The following is an 11,717-nucleotide window of genomic DNA, read 5'->3' as shown; positions in this document are numbered from 1 at the left end:
TTCTCTCTCTCTCGCTCTGCCCTCTCTCTCTCTCTCTCTCGCTCTGCCTCCTCTCTCTCTCTCTCTTCGCTCTGCCCTCTCTCTCTCCTCTCTCTCTCGCTCTGCCTCTCTCTCTCTTCATCTCTCTCGCTCTGCCCCTCTCTCTTCTCTCTCTCTCGCTCTGCCCTCTCTCTCTCTCTTCGCTCTGCCCCTCTCTCTCTCTCGCTCTGCCCCTCTCTCTCTCTCGCTCTGCCCCCTCTCCTCTCTCTCGCTCTGCCCCCTCTCTCTCTCTCCGCTCTGCCCCCTCTCTCTCTCTCCTCCCTCGTGCTCTCTTCGCTCTTGCCCCCTCTCTCTCTCTCCTCGCTCTGCCCCCTCTCTCTCTCTCCGCTCTGCCCCCTCTCTCTCTCATCACGCTCTGCCCCTCTCTCTCTCTCATCGCTCTGCCCCCTCTCTCTCTCTCGCTCTGCCCCCTCTCCTCTCTCTCTCAGCTCTGTGCCCCCTCTCTCTCTCTCTCGCTCTGCCCCCTCTCTCTCTCTCGCTCTGCCCCTCTCTCACTCTCTCGCTCTGCCCCCTCTCCTCTCTCTCTCCTCGTCTCTCTGCTCGCCCCCTCTCTCTCTCTCTCGCTCTTCGCCCCTCTCTCTCTCTCGCTCTGCCCCCTCTCTCTCTCCTCGCTCTGCCCCCCTCTATCTCTCTCTTCGCGCTCTGCCTCTCTCTCTCTCTCGCTCTGCCTCTCATACGTTCTTCTCTCTCGTCGCTCTGCCCCCTCTCTATCTCTCTCTCGCTCTGCCCTCTCCCTCTCTCTCTCTCGCTCTGCCCTCTCTCTCTCTCTCGCTCTGCCCTCTGCCCTCTCTCTCTCTCTCTCGCTCTGCCCCTCTCATCTCTCTTCTCTCGCTCTGCCCTCTCTCTCTCTCTCTCCCGCTCTCCGCTTCGCTCTGCTCTCTCTCCTCTCTCTGTCCTCCCCCATCTCTCACTCTTTCCTCCACCCCCCCCTCTCCCCAGGGGGGAGAGAGAGGGTGGGGGGGGAAACAGAGAGAGACACTTTTTTTTTTTGAAAGCCTGCGGAAAAACACGGAATCTGTCCGATTGTTGGAAGCGCAGCTGAGCTGTGAAACTCAACGCAAATGTTTTTAAGAAGTCTGTTGCAAGACGACAATGGGAAATTTCCCATCACCAGTCACTGAGTCCTCGGGAGAACGGAACGGCCCCGCGTACAGTTTGTATCTGCGAGCCGGATATTTGAAAAACCTGTAGCGCCAGATCCTGGCCCGCGGCTGTATGTGGACAACCTTGGTCTAACCTCAGTTGTCACCATTTGGCTTGGATTTTGATAACGAGGGACCTGAGAGTTTGATATGCGTATATCTTTGAAGTGGGCTGCATGTATTGAGAGTGTAGTTGGCAAAACATATGGGATCCTGGGCTTCATAATAGAGGTATTGCGTACAAAAGCAGGGAAGTTATGCTGAACCTTTATAAAGCTCTGGTTAGCCCCAACTAGAGGATTGTGTCCAGTTCTGGTCACCACACTTTAGGAAAGATGTGAGGGCCCTTGAGAGGGTTCAGAGGAGATTTACCAGAATAGTTCCAGGGATGAGGGAATTTTATAGCACAGGGTTAGTTTGGAGAAGCTAGAGTGATTTTCTTTTAGAGCAAAGGAGATTGAGGGGAGATTTGATAGAGGTGTACAAGATTATGACAGGTTTAGGTAAGGTAGGCAAAGAAAAACTGTTCCCATTAGCTGATGGTACAAGCCCTAGGGGACACAGATTTAAGTTTTTGGTCAAGAGGTGGCAAGGGGGATGTGAGGCAGAACGTTTTTACACAGCGAATGGTAATGACCCGGAATTCACTGCTTACAAAGGTGGTGGAAGTGGAGGTGATCAATGATTTCAAAAGGAAATAGAAATGGCCACTTGAAGAAACTTGCAGGACCACAGGGATAGAGCTGGGGATGGGATTGAATGTTTTGCCTGACAGAGAACTGGCATGGACTTCGATGGGCCAAATGGTCTTTCCAAGTCGTAATGACCCCCTGACTCTATGAACGAAACCGTGTGCATCTTCACAGGTAGACATCTGACCCATCGTACACCTCTGTGAAAGAACTGTCCAATTAGCCTGACTCTCTGGCTCTTTCCCATTTTCTGGGGGAGATAGAGAGAAACTATTTCCTCTGGTGGGGGAATCCAATCTTAAAATTGGAGCTAGGGCATTCAGAGTGAAATCAGAAAATACTTTTTCAAGCAAAATATAGTGGAAATCTGGAGCTGTTGCCCAAAAAGCTGTAGATGCTAGGCATCAGTTGGAGTTTTCAAGACTGAGATTGATAGATTTTTATTGGTTAAGGGTGTTGAGAGATGTGGAGCTAAGGTGGGTAAGTGGAGGTGAGATATTGATTAGCCATGATCTAATTGAATGGAAGAATAGGCTCAAGGGGCGAATGGCCTACATTTATGAACATATGAATTAGGAGCAGGAATAGGCCACTCTGCCCCTCGAGCCTGCTCCGCCATTCAATAAATTCATGGCTGAACTGATTACTCTACATTTCCACCTACCCCTGATAACCTTCCACCCCCTTGCTTATCCAGAATCTATCCACCTCTGCCTGAAAAGTATTCAAAGACTCTGCTTCCACTGCCTTTTGAGAAAGAGAATTCCAAAGACTCATGACACTCAGAGAAAAAATTTCTCCTCATCTGTCTTAAATGGGCGTCCCCTTATTTTTTAAACAGTGACCCCTAGTTCTAGATTCTCCCACAAGGGGAAACATCCTTTCCACATCCATCCTGTCAAGACCCTTCAGCACCTTGTATATTTCAATCAAGTCACCTCTTACTCTTCTAAATTCCAGCGGACACAAGCCTAACCTGTCCAATCTTTCCTCGTAGGACAGCCCGCCCATTCCAGGTATTAGTCTAGAAAGCCTTCTCTGTACTGCCTCCAACGCATTTACATCCTTCCTTAAATAAGGAGACCAGTACTGTACACAATGCACTAGATGTGGTCTCATCAATGCCCTGTATAGCTGAAGCATAACCTCTGTACTTTTGTATTCAATTCCCCTTGCGATAAGCAATAACATTCTATTAGCTTTCCTAATTACGTGCTGTGTCTGCATACTAACCTTTTGCGATTCATGCACTAGGACACCCAGATCCCTCTGCATCTCAGAGCTCTGCAATCTCACCATTTAGATAATATGCTTTTTTATTCTTCCTGCCAAAATGGACAATTTCACATTTTCCCACATTATACTCCATTTGTCATGTCTTTGCCCACTCACTTAACCTGTCTATATCCCTTTGTAGCCCAATTATGTCCTCTTCACAACTTACTTTCTCACCTATCTTTGTGTCATCAGCAAATTTAGCAACCATACCTTCGGTCCCTTCACCTAAGTCATTTATATAAATTGTAAAAAGTTGAGGCCCCAGCCCTGATCCCAGTGGCACACCACTTGTTACATCTTGCCAACCAGAAAATGACTCATTTATGCCTACTGTCTGTTGCCTGTTAGCTAGCCAATCTTCTATCCATGCCAATATGTTACCCCCTACACAATGAGCTTTTATTTTCTGCAATAACCTTTGACGTGACACCTTATCAACTGCCTTCTGGAAATCTAAGTACAAAACATCCACCAGTTCCCCTTTATCCACAGCACATGTAACTCCTTCAAAGAATTCCAATAAAATGGTTAAACATGATTTCCCTTTCACAAAACCATGTTGACTCTGCCTGATTACCTTGAATTTTTCTAAGTGTCCTGCCATAACATCTTTAGTAATAGCTTCTAACATTTTCCCTAAGACAGATGTTCAGCTAACTGGCCTGTAGTTTCCTGCTTTCTGTCTCCCTCCCTTTTTGAACAAAGGAGTTACATTTGCTATTTTCCAATCTAATGGAACCTTCCCCGAATCTAGGGAATTTTGGAAAATTAAAACTAATGCATCAACTATCTCACTAGCAGCTACTTTTAAACAGCCTAGGATGAAGTCCATCAGGACTCAGGGACTTGTCAGCCCACAGCTCCAACAATTTGTTCAGTACCACTTGCCTGGTGTTTGTAATTTTCTCCCTCCCTTCCATTTCCTGATTTACAGCTAATTCTGGGATGTTACTTGTATCCTTAATAGTGGAGGCCAATGCACAATACCTGTTCAATTCATCTGCAATCTCCTTATCATCCATTATTAATTCCCCAGACTCACTTTCTTTAGGACCAACGCTCAATTTGTTAACTCTTTTCTTTTTAAAATATGTATCAAAACTCTAACTATCTGTCTTTATATTTCTAGCTAGCTTTCTCTCGTACTCTAATTTTACCTTCCTTATCAATCTTTTAGTCATTCTTTGCTGTTTTTTATATACTGTCCAGTCTTCTGACCTGCCTCCCACTTGTTTTTAAAATGGCTACGTCTGGACTTGAACTGCACATGGAGGTAGAAACTGTGGGGGAGCCGTGCACTGAAAGCAGGAAATGTTGGGGTCTAAATTACATTACTTAATCCCTTTGCATACTAGTTCCTGGGGCTCTGCCTGTCACAGGAGCTCTGGTTGCTGGGATTAATGGCTGTTGGAGGAACATGAAAGGAGGAGTAAGTGGCTGGGGCAATCGGACATCTTAATTACAGTCATTGTTTTTGAGCACAATATGGGTGGTAAAGAGACAAAGATGTCCCTACAGTTAGTATTGAGAGCACTGCTCTCAATCATTGAACTCAGCAATGTGAGAGAGATGAATTACCCAGCAGACAAATATGGGGCCATATTTTGCACTTGGCCAATTTCAATGAAAAATTAAACACAGGGAGAATGGTGCGGTATGGGTAGTAATTGGCAATGGATGATTTGTCTGCCCTCAGGATTCCACTTAGTCCAAAAAATGTTTCAAGGAAGATTGGCAATAAGTAAGTCACATGTCAGTATTATGCTTGTTAAAGCCTTGTGAGCCATTAATGAGGTCCCACAGCTGAAAGGCAACTCGAGTATTTAACTCGGGTCAAATTTGGAATCAGTGAGCTTAAATGAACAGGAAACTTAATACCCTATCAGATGGTGGGAGCAGGGGGTAGGAATTGATTTGTTCACATCGAGTCTCTAAATATTACATAAGCCCCTGTCTCCAGGGAAAGCCAATCCCTGGGATTGATGTAGTATGAAGGATCTATGAAAATGGTCTAAATATAGTGGGAGGTCCAGTATCTGGTCCTGAACATTTGTCTAATTGATGCTTTTCTTCTATCAGACGGCAAAAATCAAATCCAATTATATTCACATCAAACCTATACAAGAAGATTATCAACATGAGTGAGATTATCTTCTTGAGTGTGAGTGTGTATAATGGAGCCCTGGGTGGGGACTCACAGACTGTACTCATTATTGTTTAGATATCTCAGGTTGATGATACTATGAGATCCTGACGGAGGATTTATCCACCAAGGAGGCAACAACGCTATGAACACTCCTTTCTAGACCCACACAATTGAAACTGGGCAATCCAGCGAATGAGAAATACTTATAGGACTGAGCTGTCTGGACCTTGAAAGGAAGATAAAGGACTTGCATTTATATCATTCTGTACTCTATGTAAAGGGGAGGGTTATGTGGTTGACCTTCAAAAGGCATTTGGTAAAGTACCTCACAATAGACTTGTTAATAAAATTGAAGCCCATGGGATTAAGGGGAGAGTGGCAGCATGGATAGAAAAGGGAAAGAAAGCAGAGAGTAGTGGTGAACGGTTTTTCAGACTGGAAAGAAGTGTCCTCCAGCGTCCATATTAGAACCACTGATCTTTTTTGAGTGTACATTAATGCTTGGATGTGAGTATGCAGGGCATAGTTTCAAACTTTGCAGATAACACCAAACTTAGAAATGTACTAATCGGTAATAATGATAGTAACAGACTTCAGGATGCGATGGACTACTGAAATGGGCAGACACAATCACAATGGTAGATGCTGGTTAATGCAGTGAAGTGATACATTTTGGTAGTAAGAATGAGGAGAGGCAATGTAAACTAAATGGTGCAAGTTCAGAAGGGATGGAGAAGCAGAAAGACCTGGTGGATGTACGCACACAAATATTGGAGGGTACCAGGGCAAGTTGGCAAGTGTGTTCAAAAAGTGTATGGGATCCTTGGCTTTATAAACGGGGACGTAGATTATAAAAGCAAGCAAGTTATGCAAAAGCTTTGTAAATCACTGGCTGGCCCTCAGCTGGAGCATTCTCTTCAGGAATAAAGAAGTATTGCTGTAATTGTATAGAGCCTTGGTGAGACTACACCTGGAGCACTGTGTACAGTTTTGGTCCCCTTACCTAAGGGAGGATATACTTGCAATGACGGTTCACCAGATTGCTCCCTGGGTTAGCCGAATTGTCCTATGAAGGGAGATTGAGGCGATTGGGCTGATATTCTCTACAGTTTAGAAGAATGAGAGGTGATCTCGTTGAAGCATGCAAAGTTCTTACAGGGCTCGACAGAGTTGATGCAGGAAGGATGTTTCCCCTGGCTGGGAGGTGTAGAATCAGGGGACACAGTCTCAGAATAAGGGGTAGGTCATTTAGGACTGAGCTAAGGAGGAATTTCTTCACTCAGAGGGTTATGAATCTTTGGAATTCTCTACCCCAGAGGACTGTGAAGGCTCAATCATTGAGTATATTCAAGACCGAGATCGTTAGATTTCTAGATATTAAAGATATTGAGGGATATGGGGTTAGTGTGGGAAAATGGTGTTGAGGTAGATGATCAGCCATGATCTAGTTGAATGGTGAAGCAGGCTCGAGGGGCTGAATGGCCTACTCATGCTCCCATTTCCTATGTAATTCTGGGCACCACACTTCGGAAAGGAAGTCAAGGCCGTAGAAAGAGTGCGGAGGAGATTTATTAGAATGGTTTGGAATGCACTACTTGAAGTGGTGGTTAGAACAGGTTCAGTAATAACTTGTAAAATATATTGGACGACTATTTGGACGGGAGAAATTTGTCGGGATGTGGGGAAAGTGCAGGGAAATGGGACTAGTGGGATAGTGCTTTCAAAGAGCCAGCACAGTCATGATGGGCTGGATGGCCTTCTCTGATCTATCATTCTAGGATGTACCAAAGCACTTGACACAATGAGGTACTTTTAAAGTGTGTTCACTCTTGCTATGTAGAAAACACAGCAGCCAATTTGTGCACAGCAAGATCTCAAACAGCAATGAGTTAAATGACCAGATAATCATTTTTAGTGCTATTGGCTGAGGGATAAATATTGTCCCCAGATAGTGCTTTGGGACCTTTGTATGTCAACCTGTGAGGGTAGATGGGGCCTTGGCTTAATATTTCATCTGTAAGATGGCACCTCTGACTGTGCAGCACGCCCTCCATACTGTACTGGAGTGGCAGGCTGCATTTATGGACTCTGGTCTCTGGAATGGGACTCCAGCCCTCGACCTACTGACTCCGAGGCAAGATTGCAACCAGAGGTTTTTTTTGGCTAAAAATCAGTCAATGACCCATAGGCCACAGCTTGAATATCCTTACTCCATGCTAATGAGCTGGCCTGTGTTCGACCTTTAATCCCAGTTATATGGCTCAGGAACTGTTCACTTGCAGTGGTATGTGGTATCTCAGCCACCCTCTGTGCACTGGTTGGATCCCTTAGTCCCCTTCAATGGCACAGGGTGGGGATCCTTTGTCAGAACGTCTGAGGAAGGCTCCTCTTCAGAAACATTAACCCATGTTATTTTTTTTATGCCATATTTCCTGCTACCAGGTTTGTGATTGCTGCATTTTCTAATTGTGCTTAGCAGAATATAGCCAGTCACAGAGACTGCTCTGGGGATGCTGGTTTGCATGAGTAAGCTAGCACCGGAGTGAACCAAATCATTAATCCAGCAGGGAGGTCAGAAAAGTATGCTGATGAAACGCCAGGGACAGGAAATGCTGACGTCCCTCAGGCGACCCCATGACCCTCCCTCCGCCGACCCCCACTGACAGTGCTCGAGCAACTCATCCTGACACCCTCTGCCCGGTGAACTGCAACTCTCTGATTTGCAGCCCTGCTTGGCCTTCAGTGGAAGCTGGAATTACAAGTGTTAGTTTTCTTAAAAAAAAATAATGGAATTGAATGACTCACCCAGAAATGGATTAACTCACAACTGCCAATTTGGCTGCAATTCACTTTTTAGTGTGCCAGCCTTCTGGTGCATATCACTAGTGCTTTAAATAGTATTGAGGATGATGCCCCCTGTAATTTGTGCCCATCTGTTCATACAGTTCAATGGCCTTGTCTTTGCAGGCTGAGGCTGTTAGCAGTGATCAGGTTAATCAACTGCATCCCTCCTTGCTCCTGTGCTGAAGCACTGTTCACTGATCTTAATACAGATTTCGCATTCCTTCCAAAGTAAACACCGGTCTCAATGGACTCTGAATAGAAGCTCTTTTAAATTGTACCTGTCATTTCACCTCCACAATCCATCAAAGCACAGAAATAAATTGAAGGATGGATGTTATAATAAACTTGCATTTGCATCGCGCCTTTCACAGCCTCAGGAAGTCCCAAAGCACTTCAGTGTTGTGATGTGGCAGACGATTTGAGCACAGCAAGATCCCACAGCATTGTATGTAGGTGTTGATTGAGGGCTGAGTTTTGGCTAGGGTATCAGGGAGAACTCGTCTGCTCTTCTTTGAGATCCACCTGAGGAGGGGGGGGCCTCGATTTATCATCTCGCCTGGAAGACGGCACCTCTGACAGTGTAGCACTCCTTCAGTATTGAACTGTCAGCCAGGATTATATGCTTAAATCTCTGGAGTGGGTCTTAAACCCACAACCTTCTGACACAGAGGCAAGAAAGCAATCCACTAAGCTGCAAGTGACACAGTGTAATTACGGTTTGACGGGTTTGCACTAATCATTTCCATTATTTTTATTTACTTATGACTCTTTTTCTTCTGAGTTGTATATTCCTGGGGATAGTGTTTTAGTTTAAAATGTGGACTAAATTATGTCTCTGTTCCCTGCCCTTTACCCTCGCTTCAGCTGCAGACGACATTGGCTGTGACTCCTCTTTCGCAATGCCAGGGAAAAGGACTAGTGAATTGAAGCAAACACTGAGCAGATTCAGCCAGCTCAGGTTTAATGTGACATTGAAGCTGATGAATTATACGAATCCTTGACCCTTGGTCCCTGGAAGTTAGTCATTTTGCCAGATGGCAGTTTTTTTTTTTGATTGGTGATGGAGAGGACACCATCGATAATCTTTTTGGCTATATTCCAAGTTGGTGTTTTCACTGGAGTGCAAGTAGGGAGAGCAAAACAATGCTGATCTCTCACAAGTGACTTGTTTTTGCAACATGACGTATTAGCTGCAAATTACACCATCAAATTAACCAAAAACTGGACAGAGGCCATTTAAATTACTGCTCAGAAGTTAAACATTGTCTGTGCTCCCACCTAGTGCTTTTAATACTTGATTGTATCGCTGTGTAGAAAACACTTTATTTACATGTATAGGAGAACACACAATCTGCTCTGAACTTGTAGTTTCATAGTGTTTACACTAATATCAGTTCCTTGAGAGGGGATTTTCCCAACGTGTTCCTCCATGGTGTCAGCAGTAGCTGTGAGTAGCACTCTTGGCTCTGAGTCGGAAGGTTGCGGCTTCAAGTCCCACTCCGCAGACTTGAGCGCACAATCTTGGCTGACGTTCCAGCATAATACTCCGGGGAGTGTAGCACTTTTGGAGTTGCTATTAATCAGATTAGACTTTAAACTGAGACTCTGTATGGTGGACATAAACAATCAATATATGTATATGATATCAGTGGTTTGGTTGAGTGGTTGGGAAAGTGGCAAATGGAATTCAATCCGGAGGACTGTGAGGTAGTGCATCTGAGGAGGGCAAACCAAGCAAGGGAATACACAATAAACGGGAAGATATTGAGAGGAGTAGAGGAAATGAGACACCTTGGGGTGCATGTCCACAGGTCCCTGAAGGTTGCAGGACAGGTAGAAAGAGTGGTGGAGAAGGCATATGGAATGCTTTCCTTTATTGGTCAAGTATAGAATACAAAAGCAGGGATGTAATGCTGGAAATGTATAAAACACCGGTTCGGCCTCAGCTGGAGTATTGCAGACAGTTCTGGTCACCACATTACAGGAAGGACATAATTGCCCTGGAGAGAGTACAGAGGATATTTACAAGAACACAGTGGCGCAGTGGTTAGCACTGCAGCCTCACGGCTCCAGCGACCCGGGTTCAGTTCTGGGTCCTGCCTGTGCAGAGTTTGCAAGTTCTCCCTGTGACCGTGTGGGTTTCCGCCGGGTTCTCCGGTTTCCTCCCACAGCCAAAGACTTGCAGGTTGATAGGTAAATTGGTCATTGTAAATTGCCCCTAGTGTAGGTAGGTGGTAGGAGAATGGTGGGGATGTGGTAGGGAATATGGGATTAATGTAGGATTAGTATAAATGGGTGGTTGTTGGTCGGCACAGACTCGGTGGGCCAAAGGGCCTGTTTCAGTGCTGTATCTTTTAGAACATTACAGCGCAGTACAGGCCCTTCGGCCCTCGATGTTGCGCCGACCTGTGAAACCATCTGACCTACACTATTCCATTTTCATCCATATGTCTATCCAATGACCACTTAAATGCCCTTAAAGTTGGCGAATCTACTACTGCTGCAGGCAGGGCGTTCCACGCCCTTACTACTCTCTGAGTAAAGAAACTACCTCTCACATCTGTCCTATATCTATCACCCCTCAACTTGAAGCTATGTCCCCTCGTGTTTGCCATCACCATCTGAGGAAAAAGACTCTCACTATCCACCCTATCTAACCCTCTGACTATCTTATATGTCTCTATTAAGTCACCTCTCCTCCTCCTTCTCTCCAACAAAAACAACCTCAAGTCCCTCAGCCTTTCCTCGTAAGACCTTCTCTCCATACCAGGCAACATCCTAGTAAATCTCCTCTGCACCCTTTCCATAGTTTCCACATCCTTCCTATAATGTGGTGACCAGAACTGCACGCAATACTCCAGGTGCGGTCTCACCAGAGTTTTGTACAGCTGCAGCATGACCTCGTGGCTCCGAAACTCGATCCCCCTACTAATAAAAGCTAACACACCATATGCCTTCTTAACAGCCCTATTAACCTGGGTAGCAACCTTCAGGGATTTATGCACCTGGACACCAAGATCTCTCTGTTCATCTTCACTACCAAGAATCTTCCCATTAGCCCAGTACTCTGCATCCCTGTTACTCCTTCCAAAGTGAATCACCTCACACTTCTCCACATTAAACTCCATTTGCCATCTCTCAGCCCAGCTCTGCAGCCTATCTATGTCCCTCTGTACCCTACAACATCCTTCGGCACTGTCCACAACTCCACCGACCTTGGTGTCATCTGCAAATTTACTAACCCACTCTTCTACACCCTCTTCCAGGTCATTTATAAAAATGACAAACAGCAGTGGCCCCAAAACAGATCCTTGCGGTACACCACTAGTAACTCTCCGAAGAGTTCCGAAGAAGGGTCACTGACCCGAAACGTTAACTCTGCTTCTCTTTCCACAGATGCTGCCAGACCTGCTGAGTGACTCCAGCATTTCTTGTTTTTGTTGTCCTTGCGGTACACCACTAGTAACTAAACTCCAGGATGAACATTTGCCATCAACCACCACCCTCTGTCTTCTTTCAGCTAGCCAATTTCTGATCCAAAGCTCTAAATCACCTTCAACCCCATACTTCCGTATT

At 45.5% G+C, this 11,717-nt stretch overlaps 1 protein-coding gene across 1 annotated transcript in view; it reads left to right on the top strand.

Annotated features, from left to right (window-relative positions):
• LOC137355285 (sorbin and SH3 domain-containing protein 1-like) overlaps window positions 1–11,717 on the top strand; it is a 147,980-nt gene that overhangs the window by 86,470 nt on the left and 49,793 nt on the right. The window contains exons 19-20 of the mRNA XM_068020241.1: window positions 3,610–3,642; window positions 8,163–8,182. Of these exons, the coding sequence (XP_067876342.1) occupies window positions 3,610–3,642; window positions 8,163–8,182 (53 nt within the window). The remainder of the gene's footprint in view (window positions 1–3,609; window positions 3,643–8,162; window positions 8,183–11,717) is intronic.

This window comes from Heterodontus francisci, chromosome 42 (genome assembly GCF_036365525.1).
Source record: "Heterodontus francisci isolate sHetFra1 chromosome 42, sHetFra1.hap1, whole genome shotgun sequence".
Lineage (NCBI taxonomy): Eukaryota > Metazoa > Chordata > Chondrichthyes > Heterodontiformes > Heterodontidae > Heterodontus > Heterodontus francisci.
This window is presented reverse-complemented; position numbering and strand designations above follow the sequence as displayed.